We start from the raw sequence: 20,204 nt of genomic DNA on the forward strand, positions 1-20,204 counted from the left end.
TTCTAGACTTTGCCTGTTTGCCCTTGGACATTTAGGTATGTAGTACAAACATTAGAGTGCCTCAAACTATTGCAAAATTGCCAGGCCAAACACTAGGTAGGTTAATTATTTACAGAGACTGGATTGGTTGTTCAAACCTGCACAAACAGGCTTTTCCCTTGGGAGGCATCTTCAGCCTCTTTGCCTGTAACTTTTGTATGCTTTTGTTCCAGTGTCATTTCTTTCTTTGCATTCAGTAGATAATCATCATGGCAATTATAATTTCAATGTTTATGCTATTTAGTATAGAATGCAGTTAAAACAACTTATTTCTCTACCAATAAATGCTTAATTCGATGGTAATTCCCATTTTGCAGTTGCCATTATTAACATTTAGAGGGAAGGTTTCCTAAGATGTGGTCATGGCACAGACATGGAATTCCTGGTGGCAGAAGCCAAGTTAGAGACCTGGTTCCACCTCTTACTCTGGTCACTTGTCTTCACACATGTGACAGTAACACTTGTCTCAGGGGGTTGTGGAGGAGTTTATGTCATATAAAGCCATGGTCATCATGCTTCTTGGATCCCGAAATGTTGTACGCTTGTTAGTCGTCATCTTGTTCTCTGTCACTGCCCATAGGTTTCACATCTGGCCTTTGGGTGAGTACATCCTCACAAACAGCTTTTATGGAGGGACAAATGGTTCCAGATGTATCCCAGCTGCATCCTGCAGCACACTTCTGTGGAAACCCCTAAGGAGCCAAACCTTGGTGTGTAACCTCAGGACCCCACATCCATCAGGCCCCACGCCCACCGGAAGCACACCCTTTGTCCATCTGAGAGTGCACCCTCAGCCTCTGGCAGGCATCCACTCTGGACCTATCTATGCACATAGTGTTACCACCTGCCTCATCCAACAGGTGCTTATTGGGCACCAAAGTAGACCTAATCCTGTGCTGGGGATGCTCACATGGTTGAGGTGTAACCCCCGCCCTCAGGTGCTCATGGGCTGTTAAAGGAATCAAACACAAGCCACAGAAAATTTCAGTACAGTGAAGGGCGTGCCATGTAAAATGTAGACAGGACCCTGATGCAGGCAGGTGGATGTGATATCATTTAAATATAATACCTCACCCCTGAGGCTTAAAGGATGAGTAGGAATTAGCCAAGGGAAGGGTAGAGTGCTAGGTGGGGTAAGTGTGTCTGTCTCCTGAGATGCTTGTTTTTATTGTTATTTTAAAAAATCGGTTCATAATACTGTATTGTGTACTTGAAATTTGGTAAGATAGTAGATTTTAAGTGTCCTCACTCCCCCAACCCTGGACACACACAAATGGTAACTGTGGGTGGTGATAGATGTGTTAAGTAATTTGATTGTAGTAGTTGTTATGCAGTGTATACATATAGGAAACCATCATATTGCACACCTTGGATATATACGGGTTTTGTTTGTCAATTAAATATTTCAAAATAAAAGAAATACTAAGCACACAAAGACTTACCAAATCTGGATCTCAAGAGCAAGAAATTAAATGTTGGTCAAAGGGAAAAAAGGGTCTTTCAGTAATGTTAAAGGGTAATAAAGGGGTCAATTTATCAAGAGGACATAGTCCTAAATATTTATGTACCTAAAACAGATCATCAAAATACCTAAAGTAAAAATTGATAGAACTGCAAGAAATTCTTCTATCTATAATTATAGTTGGAGTTTCCAACATCCCTTTCAAAAAGCAATAGAATTGCTAGATAGAAAATCAGTGAGGATTACAACACTTAAGAACACTGTCAACCAACTTGACTTAATTGACATTTATAAAACATACCGTCCAACAGCAACAGAATATGCATTCTATTCAAGGACACATGAATATGAACAATACAGCAAATCTCAAGAAATTCAAAAGGATTCAAATCATACAAAGTATGTTCCTTAACTACAATATAGTTAAATTAGAAGTTCATAACAGAAAGATCTCTGAGAAATCCTCAACTGAAGAATGTACTTCTTAATAACTTTTGGTTCAAAGAAGAAATCAAAAGGAAAATTAGAAAGTAATATGAGCCAAATGAAACTACATATGAGATCAACATTTGTGGGGTTCAGCTAAAGCAGTACATGGAGGAAAATGTATAAAACAAAGCACCTATATTAGAAAAGAAGAAAGGACTCTCTCAAATCACCTTAAGAAGCCAGAAAAGAGGAAATTAAACCAAAAGTAATCAGAAGAAATTAAATAATAGAGACCAGTTTCTATAAATGTTTAAGGAATAAAATAACAGGGAAGTATTATAATCAGTTTTATCTCAATAAAATTGACAACTTACAGGGAAGGATACAGATTCTTTGGGTCTTGCTTTTCGCCTTTGTTAAGAAGAACCAGAGGAGCATTAATTCTCAGACTAATTGTGTCCACTCCTGAGGCAACCAGACAAGCATTAATTGTTAGACTAATTTTGTCCAAAACCCTTGGATATATACAGTTTTTGTTTGTCAATTGAATATTTCAAAATAAAAGAAATACTAAGCTCACAAAGACTTACCAAATCTGGATCTCAAGTGAGTGCTAATCAGTACTCAACTAGAGACTTGAAGAGACCCGAACACTCTGTTCTCTCTGGTATTTTCCCTTTGAACTCAAGCTGCCTTGGGCTTCCAAGCCCCCTAGCCTTGTCAAATCTGGGAGACCCCCAGGCTCCACATGCACTGCCTCTATCTGCAGCCTGGAAACTCTCCCAGCAGTATACTGGGCCATTGTAGGCCTCATCACTTATTCCCATCACTCAAGGATCACTATCTTTCATTGCCTCCTGTCCAGTATTTGGAAAGCTGCTGTTTTGTATAGTTTGTGTGATCTGCTTGTTGCTCCTAGGAGGGCAAATTGAATCCCCGTTACTCCATCTTTTCCAGAAGTGGAACTTCATGTGGCCATTTGAGTGTCTTTGACCCCAAAACTGGTCATTATCCCCATGTAACAGGTGAGGGCCAAAGTAAATGGCCAAAGGTCAGAACCGAAATCTGCCAAACCCTAAATGGGCACTCTCATGGATGCCATGCAGAGCATGTCTCAGAAGCCTTCTCCTGCCAAGTTAAGTACCATCCAGAGTGGAATGGCTTTCTGGTGAGAGCTGTCTTTAGGCAGAATCCTGTGAACGCAGCCAAGAATTAGAAGTCCTCAGCTCTGAAGCCTATGCTTCTCCCTCCACAGCAGTCAAGATTTCATATGCATTTGTGGGTGGAGGGTTTCTCTGAAAGGTTAGATCTGGGTTAGAAGGACCCAGCGTAACTTCAACATAAAGCAAAAGCTCCAAAGACCCCAGAAGTTGCTTTCTGCCCACAGTGTGGACTGTTTGTGGAGAGCAGTGTGGTAGCAGTGTGGCAGTCACCGTGCAACAAGAAAGAAGATGTCTGTGGTGTGTCTCAATGCCGTGTTGGGCTTGAGCATGTGAAGTTCACGTGCAGGCCCTAACTTGATCGCAGCACAGTTTTGCTTATCTATGACCAGCCTACAGAACTCAGTTCTGCTAATGCAGGCACCTCAGTGTTCTCAAGAGTGTGGAAAATAGCACCTCAATTCCTCCCTGGTTCGAAAAGATAGAGAAATGTGGGGAACTCCAGACTTTCTGATGAGGAAATGGATCCTTCTGCTTTAAGGTACCAGAGGCTGTCTGAAACAGCAGACCCACGAGACATCCCCTAGGACATCTCTTCATCACGGCGTGTGGCTGCTTTGCAGTTTTTTCTGTATGTGTGTGCAATGAAAAATCCAGATTTTCTATAACAGTTTGTGTTACATTTGTAATCACAAAGACACACATGTTTAGCACAGTTAGTGTCCATGTGGAGTGACCAGGGCCACTCTTGCCTGGCTAGTGGTTGTGGAAACAAGGGAGCTTGTGCTGGCAACATGTGCTCAGGGCCAGGCTGTCAGCCCTCCCCAGGACCTTTCAGCTTCAGAGTGCTCCCCTGTAGGATGGCCTCCCTCACATTCTGAGTGGGTAAATTCACAGTGGCCTCCTCAGCTCTGAGGCCTGTGCTTCTCCCTAGGCTCTGCTGCATCTTGCAGGTGAGTTAACACAGACATGCCCACAGGCTGCTGCTGCTAGTCAAGGGAGGAGAGGAGAGGAGACTCGATAAGGAGAGTGGAAGACAGAATGCCATGAAGACCCTGGGCAGGTGTTTTTTGCTCCTCAGAAAGGAGTAATTTATTCTAATTAAGGGGCTGAAGGAGGACTTCCTGGAGGAGGTAGCATTGGACCAGGCCTTTCACTGTCCCAAGAAATGTTGACTTTTCTGTAAAGGATAATTTCGGTAATTCTCTGGTTTCAATGTCTGACATTTTACCCTGGAAACTTCAGTCACTGAAACTGAGCTTGATCAGTTTCCGGCAGATCCTATCCCCACATTTTATGTTGGCGTAAGTGGAAATTCAAAGCTAGGAAAGAGGACTCTCACAGGGCCTTCACTTCGTAGACAGACAGTGTGTCTTCTGCTTATGGAGGCTGGATGCTGTCTTCCCAGCCTTGGTTCCCTCCGTGTACAGTGAGGGTGGACCTCGTGGATCACTGAGAGCAGATCTCCCAGGAGCAGGACCAGCTGTGCCCACTGCAGCCTCATAGCTTCACTGTTAGCGCGAGCTCTCTTTACCTTTTTTGTTTGAGACGGAATTTTGCTCTTGTCGCCCAGGCTGGAGTGCAATGGCGCAATCTTGGCTCACCGCAACCTCTCCCTCCCGGGTTCAAGTGATTCTCCTGCCTCAGCCTCCCAAATAGCTGGGATTACAGGTGTGTGCCACCACGCCTGGCTAATTTTGTATTTTTAGTAGAGATGGGGTTTCTCCATGTTGATCAGGCTGGTCTCGAACTCCTGACCTTAGGGGATCCACCCGCCTCAGCCTCCCAAAATGCTGGGATTACAGGCAGGAGCCACTGCGCCTGGCCCTCTTTACCTTTTAAAGTGGCATACCCATCTTGCTTCCTGTCTGAAACACTGGACACAGCCCTGCCTTTAACTACTATGTTGACTCATCCTAAAAAATGAAGAACTACCAAGCATTTCAGCACAGCAAGACTTTCAGCTCAGAAGCTCATTAGGAGTAAAGACTTCATTGTCAGAAACAGAGCCAGCCTCTGCATTCACCACCGCCGGCTTCAGCATTTCTGTAGGGGGTGGATGTTGGATAGTCCTGGTATATTAGAGCTGATTTGCCATGCAGCTCGTGAACTCCAATTCCCCCAGCTATGACATCACCACAGCCTCATTTACACCACGGGGCCATGAATGGGACAAACACATCATGAGGGCTGTGGTCTGCCTTTTTATTTCTTGGAAAGAGAAATGCAACAAGATGCTAAGTATTTTATAGAAACCACACATGCATGTGGGCATGCACACACGAACACACATACTTTACAGACACACATACACACACACACACACACCACTCATGGACTTCCCAGGGCAGGGTGAACATGTCCATGTGCATACCTGCATCCACACATTGTAACTACAGCATTTGAAGGTTTATTCTCTCATTTTCTAATTAGAGTCGGGGATAACATTTTTAATTCATTTAATTGTTCAAATTTAAAATTGAGATTTCTCTTTACTGTAGTAGAATAATGTAAATCACATTTCTCATCATGAAGCCTTAATGAAATGCATTTTTGATCTAAAAAGAGCTTTTCATCTGTTCTATGCTAAAAGGGAAGTGGAGCTGATTGGAGCAGCAGGCAGCAGGGGCCTGCATAAGAGGCCTGGGGTTAGGGGATGGCATTGGCAGGACTTGGTGGGTCTGAAGTGCTGAACTGGGTGCTGGGTGAACAAGGACGCTGGCTTGGAGGCCCTGGTGTTCAGCTTAAGAACACCTGCACCACACAGCCTGCCCCATGCTGTAAACAGTGCTTGTAAAGTCTCTGCGCTGGCTGGAAAAATAATTAGTGAGAAGCAGACATGTGTTCATGATATGTGGTCCCTGAGGTGGCCGCACAAAGCTCAGTGGGAGCTGAGACCTCTCTCCATGCCTCATCCTCCCATCAAGCTGGTCATTTTCGTGCATGACCATGGTCCTACGGTTTGAGAACACAGAGCTAGGAGCTGGCCCTAGAGGGACCCTGGTAGGCTCAGGTTCTGTGCTCACTGCAGCCGCTGAATTGATAGAAAAAATGCACAAAATAAAACAACGGTCATTCTGTGTTTAAAGTACAGTCTTTTGAGCACAGAGCAGGGACAGCCAGTTGAATACCAGCTCATGGTGAGAGGCCTGGGGAGTTTGCTGGGAGCCCTACATTTGGCTAAAGCCTTGCCCAGTGCCCTGCCTAGGAGAGGCCTTAGCCACAGCCCAGCTTGCCTGGACATCCAGGCAGAGAGGGACCTTCAGACCAGTCACCAGTAAGAGGAGTGACCAAAGAAACTGAAAGTAGGACGTAAGGTGAGGCCTTTTCAGTCCTCCCATCCTGGTACAGCTGGTCTCTGGAGCACACTGAGGACAGAACCAGGGCCTCTGGACAGAAGATCCAGGGAGGGAGATTTTCATTCAACGTATGTTGTCCAGCGGCTTGAGAGTTTGAGGCTGGATGAAGCTGACATGTACAGTAGTGAGTCCGCCATCTCTGTGAGGTGTTCAAGGAAATGCAGATAACTGCTCAAGGAGATGAGGTAGACTGGATTCATTAATTACTTTAGAGGTAAGATTACCCCTAAAAATGCTTCTTGGAATACTGATATTTGAGGGAGATATCAAAGCAGCCTCCCCAGCAGCCAGAGGGAGAGCCGCGGACAAGGTGGAGAACATGTGGTGGTCGTGCACCTCTGCTGGGGAACGGGAAGGTGGGAGGCTGGTAGTCGATAGGGGCACATCAGGGACCTAACTACATGGGAGGGAAGGAGAGTGGAAAAGTGGGAAATATTCCAGAGTTCAGCCCTGTAGAATTGCTGCCTACTCCTGGCACTCTGAGTTGGGCTAGGTTGCGCTGCAGTCGCAGGTCTGAGGGTGTCAGTAGTGTTCATCAGAGAGGGCGAGTCCTCTTCTCACTACATGTCTGGTGCAGTTCAGCGAGAGGATCATGTCATCGTTGTCCTCCAAGAGTCAGGCCCGGGGACACTGGAGCTTCCTCAGTCCCGCAGTACAGAAGGGGGGCTGTGAAGTCGAGGCTGGCCACGGAGGGTCCAGCTGGAAGCCCCCCCCTTGGTCTCCCTGGTCTTCAGGGGCTGGGTCTGCACAATCCTCTTGGTCCCTGAAAGTCAGTGGTGAGCCTTAGAGACTTCTACCCCAGAGCCCTGCAGGGAGGAGAGAAACCACTGGCATCCATTCCAGGGAGACTCACTGGGTCAGGGCATGCAGCTCTACCCCTCTGGTGTTTCTGCCCGCTTGATGACAGTTATGGGGCCACTCTGGACACATGCACCTTGCCCAGCCTGCCCAGCGCGGGCCACCCTGAATCTCAGGATTCATCCATCCTTGGAGCAGTGACACCATGCAGAGACGTGCATCACCTCTTACTTGCTCGCTCTGATCTTCCTGTGTCCCGGTGGCATGGGTCACAGAGTGCCTCTTGCTTAAGGGAAAACCAAGTGTCAAAGAAGCTGAACATGAAGCATTTCAGCCCCAAAGTTAGAGACTAAGTTCCTCTAACCTGAGGGCTGAAGACTATTGTCTTAGCTGCTGCTATGCTTGGAGAAGTTCCTTTGCCTTTGCACTTTCCCAAAAGGAGGTATTTGTGTACCCTGGGATGCCCGCAGAGAGGGGTGTGTGCACCTCAGGACACCAGATGGTTCAGTGAGGTTTGGGGAGAGGGCATCAGAAAGTCTACTTATAGTGATTGTATCTGAGAATTAAGAAACGTTCTTTCCTGATGTTGAAGAATGAACTGGCAGTGCTGACCTGACACTGGCCAGATGCCCTGTGTCACTTGCAGGAGGGAGGCAGGGACATCACTTCCGAGACGGAATGAGGACAGGACCACCCTCCCTTGGCTGTTCCCTTGTAGGAAACACGTTATTGATTCCAGGTTCTGGGGTTACTGGTCTTGTTAGTTAGATAGAAGACTCTGTCAGGATGACTGTGGGAGTCACTCATAGCACATGTCGGCACACGGGGAGTTGCCAAGTTATGCTGTTTGTTATTTTGTTCTCTTTTCCAAATGACAAGCACTGTAGGCTGTGAACTCTCTGAGGCATCATGTAACTATCACTAGAGGCATCCTGGTCAGTGATTTCTGAAACAGAAGGACACTTGAGAAGGGAAATGCCTTTTGAAAGAAACTGCCATAAAGAGAACATTCTGAATATGGAGGTTGGATGGACACGTGATTTTGTTGACAGGAATAATGTGTGGTGCCCACTACTCTTTCTTAAAAATAGAGTTTCCTGGTGGGAAAATCTTATAGACTGAGAATTTCAGTGGATTTTCATCACATTTGTTAAAATATATAACAATACAATTTGTGCTTGGTTCATGAAAATAAGTGGCACAGGGAAAGATGGATGTTTCCCAGTCAAATTTCAACAAAGACCTTTGCATTTGTGGATGGATTAAGAGATACATGACAATTTCGGAAGGACAGCAGCTCTGACAGCCCATTAATCCAAATGTGGAAATAAGCAGAATGTAGATGCAAATTTTTTATTCACAGTGCCATAAACTTAGATTATGGTTTTTAATCAAAGCATATTCAGTTACATTGTTTTCACTAAAGTACTATTACTGTTAACAATGGTATTTTGGAGAGAGCAGAAATTTTTGTGCCACTAATAAATAAAACAAAGCTATTATTTAAGAAAATATTCTTTATTTTCTGTTTATGTCACACTTTACAAACCTTTCTTTTGTGTATATTGAAGCCTGATGTGTTAACACGTAATTAATAATGTGGGTCTTATAGAGAGGTGTTTGTCCAGAATGTCATTATTGATGGGAACTTGAGTTGAAAGCAGCGCCAGAGACCATCTGAGGCCGGAAATTGAAGGTTTCTGACCTTTGAGCATGACCCAGCATAAGTCAGCACCATGCCCAGATAGCCGCTGCGTGGGCAGAGCCCGGCTCCAGCCCATCTGGGCAGCCAGACTGCAGCTCTGGTCTGACCGGGAAGGTTATGGTCCCTCGGTTTCTTTTTTCTTCATCTGCTTCTTCCTTATCTGGTCTACGCTCCTTGAGGGACAGGAAGAAACAGCTGGCGCCGTCTGTCTCCATGGGTCACCCTGATTCACTGGCATTGTCTTCCCAGAACACACTTGCACCAGGCCTGCCCTGCATGCCCTGCCTGGCTTCACACACACCCCCATCCTCGTACCTGGCCCTCAAGGCTCGGGGCCTCCTCACCTCTATCCTTGGAAGCTGGTGGAATCATTGTGTGCAGTCTAGTGGCATGTTCTTGGCCAACTCAGCTCTGATAATATCAGTACTGCAAAAAGCAGCTGTGCTCTTTAGGCTTACTGTGGGGCGTGCTGTCCCCTCATCCCTTGTTAAATACAACCCTACAAGTATTCCCTCTAAAAGTGGGTGTGTTACACCCATTTTACAACACGGAAACCATGGCACAGTGAGGCTGCATCTGCTGGCCGGGTCACCAGTCACCTAGGGGCACATGAACCAGGGGAGCTGGCCTCCAAACCATGGCTTGCAGTGGCCAGGCCATGGGCCGCTCCACAAGGGCAGTCATTGCACAGTTTTTACTACATTCAAGAGTTTGATGCCTCCATAAATTCTAACACATACTTAGAATATTCCCCAAGCTTCACTCCTTACAGAAGTTGGATTGCAGGTTTCTACTTGTCTCAGTGCCCAGAGGGATGTGGGCTCTAGTGAAGACCAGAGAGATTCCAGAGGGAACAGGAGCCTTAGGAAGGTGTCTGCCCCACCTGGGCATGAGGCATTCTAGGACAGGTGCCCTGCAGGGCACATTGGGAGCTGCCTGGGGGCTGGTGGAGCCTGTGGATGGGCATGTGCCTGAGAAAGAGTTGCTGTAGCATCTGGTCCCTAGGAAGTAGCGGAGGGCAGGGCAGACCCTGGAAATGAGGTGAAGCCGTAGTTTGTCCTTTGGATATTCTGGCAGATGAGGTGGTGACTTAGGCAGACATCAGCAGATCTTCCCCACCCAGTAACATGGATCTAGTCTTGCATCCAGTGGGGAGGAGGGACAGGAGCATGTGTGTAGACCATCAGCACACCTGGAGTCCAGTTTGGATGTTTAGAAAGAAGCGTGCGGTGGGGACAAGTGAAGGCAGCATGAGTGGATGGGACTAACGGAGGCTCATGATGCCCCAGGCAGAGGAGGAGCGAGAGGACATGGAGAAGGTGAAGCTGGACAACAGGCGCATCCTCTTCAACCTCCTGCCAGCCCACGTCGCCCAGCACTTCCTCATGTCCAACCCTCGGAACATGGTGAGCACCCAGCCTGCGCCTGGCCAGCACTAGCCCAGCACTACTCCCGCCACGCCCTCGGCGCTTGCCTGGCTCACCCTTCCTGACCCATCCTTTGAACTTCCAGGACCTCTACTACCAGTCCTACTCCCAGGTGGGCGTCATGTTTGCCTCCATCCCCAACTTTAATGACTTCTACATCGAGCTGGACGGCAACAACATGGGGGTGGAGTGTCTGCGGCTTCTCAACGAGATCATTGCCGACTTTGACGAGGTGAGGCCCTGCATCGCCATCCTGACCCCACATGGGTGTGCTGGTGCATCCTACTGACAGGTGACCAGGGTACCCCTTCACCTAATTAAATCCTGCGTGTCTCACAATATGTCACATTCTTTGTAGCTGGAATGAGAGAAAGCAAATCCCAGGAAGAACAGGCATTCTGTCTCCTTTGGGATCCAGACCAATTCTCACAGGAGAGAAGGGGGTCTTGACCCTAGGATGGGGGACCAGGGCGACTGGGTGGGGCTGGGTGCTTGTCCTCCATGTTGTGAATGTCAGGGCTGGGACATTACAGTGGCCAGGGCTGGGCAGCCTCATCTACAGATGGACAGGCAGGTGGGCACCTCTAGGCCCTTGTCTACAGATGGGCAGGCGGGCGGGCACCCTTGTCTACAGATGAGCAGGCAGGTGGGTGTCTCCAGGCCCCCACCACAGCCAGCCAGGCACTGTGGCAGCCCCACCACCCCTTGTCATTGGACCCGATTCTCCTGGTGGCTGCGAGCTCACCTGTTGGGGACAGGAACGTGTCCTGTACCGTCCTTACTCACCTCTTCTTGCCAGCGTAGTCCTAGAACTTGTCTGCCCAAAGCAAAGAAGACACATTGCTTTCCTGAATGTGTTCACTGGCTCTGCTGTTCCTCCTGGTGGCTGATGGCTGCAGCAACTTTTCTCAAATGTTATGTCATGTTTAACAGTTTTATGTTTTAAACAAAGCTCATGGAAAAAGACTTTTACAAGGACATAGAGAAGATCAAGACCATTGGGAGCACCTACATGGCCGCTGTGGGGCTAGCGCCTACTTCGGGGACCAAGGTGAGTATAGCTTGGGGCTGCCTGCTTGGGGACTGGGTCCCAGCCCTGCCCTAAACTGCTTTGGGACCCTGGGTAGGTTCCACACTGGGGTTTGTTTGCCCTCTGTGTTGGATTATGGGAGCAGCTTGAGTGCTGTTTTTGTCTGTGGCTGGTTCTCTCCGTGGCTGGTTCTCTCCAGACACAATCTCCTAGGGAAAGTCAGCACAGAAGGCTGCTCACTGGAGCTTCCTCCAGCCCCAGCACTGCCCTGCTAGACACCTCCCCCAAGAACCCTCACCCTGCCTCTCTGCTCCATTACCCTCCCCACTGGCCCACCTCCTCAGCAGCCCAGTCCCTCCCCCACCAGCCCCCACCTTCCTCCCTAGTTGCCCCCTCTCTTCTTCTCCCGTCAGCCCTGCACTCTCCTTTTCCACAGTAGAACTGTGAATAAATACAAATAATTATTCTGAATAGATCTAGATTTATTAACCGATAATTAATAATCTTCTGAAACAGAAAGCACCAGATCCAGATGCATACACTGGTGAATTCTACCAAACATTTAAGGAAGAAATTACACCAGTTCTCTACAATCTCTTCCAGAAGACAGAAGCAGAAGGAACATTTTCTAACTCGTTCTGTAGGCCAGCATTACCTGAATACCAGACCCAGACGAAGACATTATAGAAAAAGAAAATTACAGACCAGTATTTCTCATGAATATAAATGTATAACCCCCCAACAAATATTAGCACATTGAATTCAGTAATGAATGAAAAGAATTATATACTAAAACCACATTGGATTTTTTCCAGATATACAAGGCTGTTTTAGTATTCCAAAATGAATTCATGAAATTCATCGAATCAACAGGATAAAGAAGAAAAATTATATAATCATATAAATTGATGCAGAACAATTATTTAAGTCTAACACCCATTCCTGGTTTTTTTTTTTTTTTTTTTTTTTTAAACTCTCAGTAAACTGGCAATAGAAGACAACTTCCTCAGTTTGATTTTTAAAAATTTGCAAAATACCCACAGCTTAACATACCTAATGGAGGGAAACTAAATGCTTTCTAAGATGAGAACATAGTGAGAATACCCTTTCTCACCATTTCTATTCAACGTTTTACTGGAAGGCGGTAAGACAAGAAAGAAAATTGAAGGCATACAGACTGGGAAGGAATCTGCTTGCAGATGACATGACTGTATATGTAGAAAATCCAAAAGAATTAATAACAACAATAACAGAAAAAAGCCCCTGGAACTGTAGCAGGACAAGCCACAGATAAAACCTCTCAGACACCGAGTTAAAGAAGGAAGGGGCTTTATTCAGCTGGAGCTTTGGCAAGACTCACATCTCCAACAACCAAGCTCCCTGAGTGAGCAATTCCTATCCCTTTTAAGGACTCACAACTCTAAGGGGGTCTGCATGAGAGGGTTGTGATCGATTGAGCAAGCAGGGTGTACGTGACTGGGGGCTGCATGCACCAGTAATTAGAACGGAACAGAACAGGCCAGGGATTTTGGTAGTGCTTTTCTATACAATGTCTGTAATCTATAGATAACATAACCGATTAGGTCAGGGGTCGATCTTTAACTACTAGGCCAAGGGTGTGGCGCCGGACTATCTGCTTGTGGATTTTATTTCTGCCTTTTAGTTTTTACTTCCTTCTCTGGAGGCAGAAATTGGGCATAAGACAATATGAGGGGTGGTCTCCTCCCTTAGAACTAAGAAGCAATTATAGTAAGGTTCCAGGATATAAAGTTAATATATAAAAGTTCATCGTTTCTCTATATGCCAGCAATGAACAATTGGAATTTGTAGTTACAAACAAAATGCCATTTATATTAGTAGCCAAAAAATGAAATACTGGGTATAACTCTAACAAACTATATACAAGATCTATATGAGTAAAACTGTAAAATTCTGATGGAAGAAATGAAAGATCTAAGTAACTGGGGAGTCACTGTTCCTGCATAGGAAGAGACAGTATTGTTAAGATGGCAGTTCTTCCCAATTTGATCTGTAGATTTAACACAAGTCCAATCAGAACTCCACCATGATATTTTGTGATGTTGACAAAATGATCCCAAGTTTATATGGAAAGTAAAAAGATGCAGAATAATCAACACAATATTGAAGTGGAAGAACAAAGCTGGAGGACTGACACTACCCAACTTCAAGACTTAAAAAGCCATAGTAATCAAGACAGTGTGGTATTGGCAAAAGAACAGGCAAATAGATGAGTGCAACAGACTAGAGAGCCCAGAAATAGACCCATAGAAATATAGTCAGCTGGTTTTTGACAAAGGAGCGGAGGCACTGTGGAGAAAAGACAGTCTCTTCAACAAACAGTGCTGAAACAACTGGACATCCACATGCAAAAAATATATATATATATATATTTATATAGATATATATAGATGCAGACTTTACACCCCTCACAAAAATTAACTCAAAATCGATAATAAGCCTAAATGTAAAATGCAAAGCTACAAAACTTTTAGAAGATAATATAGGAGAAAAATCTAGATGACCTTCAGTTTGGCAATGACTTTTTAAATACAACACCAAAAGCATGATTCGTGAAATAAAAAATTGGTAAATTGGACTTCATGAAAATTAAAAACTCCTACTCTATGAAAAATATTGTTAAGAGAATGAAAAGTCAAGTCACAGATTAGGAGAAAATCTTTGCAAACCGCCTATCTGATAAAGGACTTGTATCTATAGTACACAAAGAGCCATTACAATTCAACAAGAGAGAGAAAAAAACCCAACAGTTAAAAAGTCAGCAAACAGTTCAAACAGGCACCTCACCAAAAGAGATGCAGATGACAGGCATATGAAAGGATGCTCAGCATCTTATATTTTTAGGGATTTGCAAAGGAAAACAACAATAAAATACCACTAGATACCTGTTAGAAGGGCTGAAATCCAAAACACTGACAAGACAAATGCCGGTGGGGATGTGAAGCAACGGAAACTCTCCTTCATTGCTGGCGGGAATGCAATATAGGGCAGCCACTGCGGGAGAGAGTTGGATGGTTTCTCACAAAGTTAGACATAATGTTACCATATGATCCAGCAATTGCACTTTTGGTATATATCCAAATGAAATGAGAACTTATGTCCATGAGTATTCATAACAGTTTTATTCATAATAAAAACTGGAAGCAAACTAGGTATCCTTCAGTAGGTGAATGGATAAAGAAATTCTGGTATATCCATAGGTACAATATTATTAAGTGAGAAGAAATGACCTATTAAGTTATGAAAAGACATGGAGAAACCTTAAATACACTTGGCTACTTAAAATAAATCAGTCTGAAAGGTTACATACGGTATGATTCCAGCTATATGAAATTCTGGAAAAGGCAAAACGGTAGAGACAGTAAGAGGATTAGTGGTTGCTGGGGTCAGGGGAGAGGCGGGATGAACAGACAGCAGGGAGAATTTTCAGGGCAGTGAAACTGTTGTGTGTAATACTGTCATAGCGGATACATGTCATGCATTTAGAATGCATAGAATGGACAATACCAAGAGTGAACCCTAATTAAATTATGTACTTTGGTTAATAATATATCAATATTGGTTCATCAGTTGTAACAAATGTGTCACACTTACGTAAGATGTTAACAACAGGGGAAACTGGGGAGAAGGGATATATGACAATTCTGTATAATCTGCTCAACTTACCTATAAACCTAAAATTGCCCTAAAAATAAAATCTGTTAATTTTTAAAAAGCATTAGTTTCCTGATTGTGAAGACTAATAAAATTCCCTTTAAAAATAAAAGTTAGAGACTTTACAACTGTTACTGTTTCACAAGAGAAAGGACCTTGTCACACATGTACCGGAGGATATAGCCTCAATCTCAAGGAAGGAAGCTGCCTACTCCCTGGCATGCGTCTCTGTCCTTGTTTTGCTCATTTGCAATGGGCATTAGCAACGCTGTCCAAGCAGGAGAGTGAGCACCTGGTCTCCCACTCAAAAGGGCTGCCCCACCCCATTCCTGCAGGCAGCCTTGGGTGGGCCCTGTCTCTGCCCCTCAGAAGCTGCGGCTTGGCCAATACCTTGCCTCTCCCTTAGTCTCCTCCCTGTAGAATGGAATGATAAATGTGCCCATAGCCAGGCACCCAGAATGCCTGCCCCTGAGAGTGCGGCTGTTGGCCGTTGCAGGTTGGTCCTTGGCTCCCTCTTGCCTAGTGCCCCTCAGATGTAATGACCCTGTCTGTTTATATCTAGGCTAAGAAGTCCATCTCCTCCCACCTGAGCACGCTGGCAGACTTTGCCATTGAGATGTTTGACGTTCTGGATGAAATCAACTACCAGTCTTACAATGACTTTGTCCTCCGAGTTGGTACGTGACTCTAAACCTATCCTGTCCATCCATGTGGAACACCTTCCTATACCCACCTAGGGGTGGGATCAGCTGATGAGGTGCCCTGGTCTTACAGGAAGGAGGGTGGTGCTGCCCAGGAGGGCATGGGGACCTGTGTACGGAGTTGCCCCTGGAAGCTGCTGGTGGAAGTGGAGATGCTTCAGAAAGTAACTTAGGACTTTGAAGATTCATCGTCTGGCTCAGGAAACACATTAGAAATCTTGATTATCCTGGAGACGTTCAGATGCTCCTGCAAGTCCACACTTAGCTGAAGTAAAATGCCCCTTTCCCTGTTCACCAGCCACAGCTGCATAGTTGAGGCCACATGGGCTGTCCAGAAAGAGGCCTTGACGGGAGCCCCACTGCGTGGACTCCGGCCGCCCTGTGTCTTCTCCGGGCTCCTTCCCTCGCCTGTGTCGTGAGGAGGAAAAAACCACTGGATGCCCTAGTTCCTTTCTAGCTTTTATAAAACTTTGATTTGTTGTTTTTTTTTTAAATCATAAATTCACGTTTTCTTGAGATGTAGACAGTTTACGAGAAAAATTCTACTAGTCCAGGATACAGTTAAACTAGAGGTTCGTGGTTGTTTTAGAATTCAAACATCCAGTAGCCTTAAAAACAAACCTTGGAGCCACGTGTGAGTGTGAAGGGTGGTGGTTGATCCACTTAGAGCACGTGGAGTTCTGATGTCCTGAAAAGCAAGCTCGGCTTCAGGCATGGTGTCTGGCCACAGAGCAGGGGCAGAGTGAGCCAGCTGGGCCCTGGGCTCTGGTCAGCAGAGCTACTGATGTACCTGGAAATCGATCTGCTGGTGAATCGGGGAAACTCTGCTCCTCACTTTCCAATGACAGGACCGGCTGGCAAGCCCGGCCCTGCACCTCAGTGTCTAGTCATGCAGTGGGGCTGGACAAGGATCTCTCGGGGCCCTTCTGCCCATCAGGCTGGTGCTAGCCTGGTGTTCTTTATGTGGGTGGGGCGTCTGGGGTTAGCAGAGGGTGCTCGCCAACTCCCACCAGCTCCAGCCATCTGGGAAATGGCCCTTTGGGGTTCTTCTCTGAGTTTCCCATGCCCACCTTCCCCAGCTCACACCACTGTGCCCCCTGCTCTCATGCTCCTCCATGGCATGCCAGCTCCCCACTGCCCAGAACGTCGGAGGAATTTTCTAGGACAAGCTCAGAAAAATTAGTCCACAAATACAGAAGGGGAAGATAGGAAGTGGCTTCGGTCGAGGCCAGAAAGCCCCAGTTGCAGGCGTAACAGGAGAGCTGACAGCAAGCTTGGTCCCTCTCTGTCCTGCCGAGGACGGGCCGGGCGTCACAGGCTGGTATGTGCCCTACTTACAGGGGAGGAAGACCAGGCTCAGAGAGGGTGAGTGCTTTGCGGAAAGTTGCACAAGGAGTGACTCAAGTTCGGGTGTGCCTGGGTTGTTGCAATGCTGTCCAGCTGGTCTGCAGCTGTCCAGAGGCCAGTTGGACACTGAGCTACAAAAAGAGAAGGTACTCCCTCTCCTCCCTTCAGAGCATTCTGCACCATCTTGCGTAGTTCTGGGACCCATACTCTAAAATAGCCATAAGGTCACATTCCGAGAACAGGTCCGGAGCCGCTATTTTTCTGCAAGAGAGGATGCAGTTGGGGATACACCTTGTAATCCCAGATACTGAAAGGTCACACTTCTGTGTGGCTCCACTAGCAGGGTTCAGCACAGAGGCTGCTATTCCAGGAAAGGGGACTTTTCTTCAGGATCAGGACTCGTTTTGAACAGCCAGTGCTGTTCCCCAGTGCAGTGGACAGTGTCGTGAGGGGACCCTGCCCAGGGGAGCCTGTGCAGCAGGGCAGCTGCCTCTCTGTTGTGCTGTATGTGATGCTTCAGGAAGGAGCCTGGTGCTAGGTGACCCCAGGAAACAAAGCCCTGAAAGGAGCAACCTTTTCTCCACCAGGAGTGGCATCAGGTGCATTTGGTGGCCCTGGTGGGGTGAGTTACACTTTTCCCACTGACAGGTCATGTGCTGGCTGTTTTCTAGGCATCAATGTTGGCCCCGTGGTGGCTGGAGTGATTGGCGCTCGCAGGCCCCAGTACGACATCTGGGGAAACACAGTCAACGTGGCCAGTCGGATGGACAGCACAGGGGTCCAGGGCAGAATCCAGGTCAGTTCACCCAGAAACCCCCAAGGCATGGGTGCCCATTCTTCAGGTGAGGAAACTGAGGCACAGAGGGCCAGGATTGAATCCCCAGTCTGCAGCCTGTACGTGGCAGGGCAGAAAAAGCTGCATATTTCAGTCTGTCTGCTCTGGAGGGCATCCTGGCCCGGGCATCTTGATTTTGCTGTCTGGTTTGTCATTTAGTCTCAGGGGCTGGCTCCTGAGTGACCAGGTGCAGCGGTGGGAGCACTGAGTCACTGGGTCCCACTTCTGGTCCCAGCAGACTGGCGGCTGTCATTCACGCTGCACATCCCAGGACTCCAGCCTCCACCGGCTGCCATGGGAAGGAAGGGCTTCCTTGTGTGTTTGAAGGGAGGGTGCTACGCATGTCCACCTCATCTGAGGAACCTGTGGGCAGCTCAGGTGGGCTGACACCCTCTAAAAGCCATGGAAAGGTTTAGAAGGCAGCAGCCTCTGCTTTTCCTCAGTGTGGAGGAGTGTCATTCGGCTTCTGGGATATCCCTGAGAACAAATTTGAAACTTGATTCGGTCTTGAGGACCACCAGAATGAAGCCCTTACAAGTAAGATGGAGCCTGTGAAGGGCCACACAGCCCTGCAGCCACCCTCCCTGGGAACTGCAGGCCTCCAGGGGCCATGGAGGGAGGACTTGGCCCCCAGGCATGTGACAGCAGCTATTCACAGGGGCAGTTTAAGGGACAGGTAGGCCAAAATATTCATGGAGCTCTCCTCTCCTGCTCAGAACGTAGATGGGGCTTCCGTGGAGCAGTGCTGCACTTCTGCATTCTCTTTTTCAAAATTTCTTTTATCACAGTAAGGTATACATAGAATTTGTCATCTTTTTGCTAGGTGTACGGTTGAGTGGCATTAAGTATATTTACATGGTTGTGCAGCCATCACCACCGTCCACCTCCAGAACTTTGTGCTGTATACACACACACACACACACACACACACACACACACGGTTTTGTTGTTGTTGTTTTGTTTTTGTTTTTGTTTTTTACCATGACTGTATCCTGCACTCTTCTGCAGGATTCCCCCAAAACCGGACTTGCCAGGGGAGAACTTCATGGTAGCCCCATCCTGCCCACCCCAGCCTGGCCCCTGCCCTGAACCAACATTGCATTTTTAAGTTTCTAAAATCGGATCTGAGCCTGCCACTGTCCTATCTTGCCCCTGCCTCACGCACAGACTGTTCACTCGTGACCTCTGTCCAATCCCCCGCCAGGTGTCTCCTGGCTGCCCAGGATGTCACCCTTGCACTCACAGGGCCTCTGTCCTGCCTCCCCTGCCACACTGACGGGGGCCACCCTGCCCCGTTCTGGGCGTTAGAAGGTGGGCTTGGCATGGATTGAGTTCTTTTAACAAAAGATGCCAGGGCTTGAAGGGACTGTGTGTAGGAGAGTGAGGAGCAGCCAGGGAGACAGCGGGGAGAGGAGATTCCAAGATCACACCTCCAACATAACGCAGAGATACCAATCGTGTCCTCTATTCACAGGACTGATTGGATCTAGTAGAAACTATTTTCTCATCCTTTATCTTTTTCCTAACTTTGCGAAGCAGAAATTCTTTGAGCCTGTCAAGAAATGTCCCTGTTTTCTCTGGACGGTTTGCCCGCTGCCCTCCATATGCTGGTCCCTCCCTCCCCTGACTCAGGGTTGCAGAGGCAGCTGCGCTGGGGTCCTGTGAACTGTATGGTTTGCACCCCCACCGACACCGCGCTACTGCCCCCAGCAGTGAGTTGGAAGTCAGGCTTTGCCCTGGACTCTACTCTTTGCTGCCCCTTCCAGCTGAGGGGTGTACCTTTTGCCCCCTATATTCTGTATGCCCTACTTGTAAATGTCCCTGGCTGCTGAGGTGCCAAGAGCCCTGAACCCAGAGAGTCAACCCTGCTCTTCTCTGTTCTAGCATCTGGAGCTGTGTCCCACGCAGCCTCTGGCATGGAGTACACGGAGCCACCATGGAAGCTTACATCCAGACCCTGGTGCCAGGTCCCTGCAAGCCCTGTCCACCTACCTGCCTGTCTGGGCGCTCCCTGGGCCACCCTTTCCGGCTCATTGAACATTGCCTCCTCCTATTGTCCAGGGAACAGGCTGTGAGACTCCCCTGGGGCTGGTCCCTCAGACTCCTCTGAGTCCCCTGGGTTGTCTTTGCAGGGCGGTGTCTTTTTTACATAGTGACCCAAGCGATTTCAGCAAGAGTAGGGGCCCTGGCTGCCAGGCTGAGCTGAGAAAGCCACATCC

The 20,204-nt window shown here is 47.3% G+C and overlaps 1 protein-coding gene across 5 annotated transcripts in view; it reads left to right on the forward strand.

Annotated features, from left to right (window-relative positions):
• The window catches only part of LOC105494232 (adenylate cyclase 1), a 147,699-nt gene that overhangs the window by 117,931 nt on the left and 9,564 nt on the right, over window positions 1-20,204 (forward strand). For 2 of the 5 annotated variants that reach the window (XR_011622355.1, XM_071095152.1), the window contains exons 15-19: window positions 10,242-10,358; window positions 10,465-10,611; window positions 11,332-11,430; window positions 15,665-15,779; window positions 17,822-17,946. Coding sequence is in view for 4 of the 5 variants with exons in the window: in XM_071095152.1 (XP_070951253.1) it covers window positions 10,242-10,358; window positions 10,465-10,611; window positions 11,332-11,430; window positions 15,665-15,779; window positions 17,822-17,946 (603 nt within the window). In the remaining variant the exon portion in view is untranslated. Of the gene's footprint in view, window positions 1-10,241; window positions 10,359-10,464; window positions 10,612-11,331; window positions 11,431-11,925; window positions 15,164-15,664; window positions 15,780-17,143; window positions 17,321-17,821; window positions 17,947-19,869; window positions 19,953-20,204 lie in introns of those variants that run through there. The other 3 variants (XM_071095153.1, XM_071095155.1, XM_071095154.1) reach the window with 3 other exon arrangements.

The sequence above is a fragment of the Macaca nemestrina genome, chromosome 4 (genome assembly GCF_043159975.1).
Source record: "Macaca nemestrina isolate mMacNem1 chromosome 4, mMacNem.hap1, whole genome shotgun sequence".
NCBI classification, from domain to species: domain Eukaryota; kingdom Metazoa; phylum Chordata; class Mammalia; order Primates; family Cercopithecidae; genus Macaca; species Macaca nemestrina.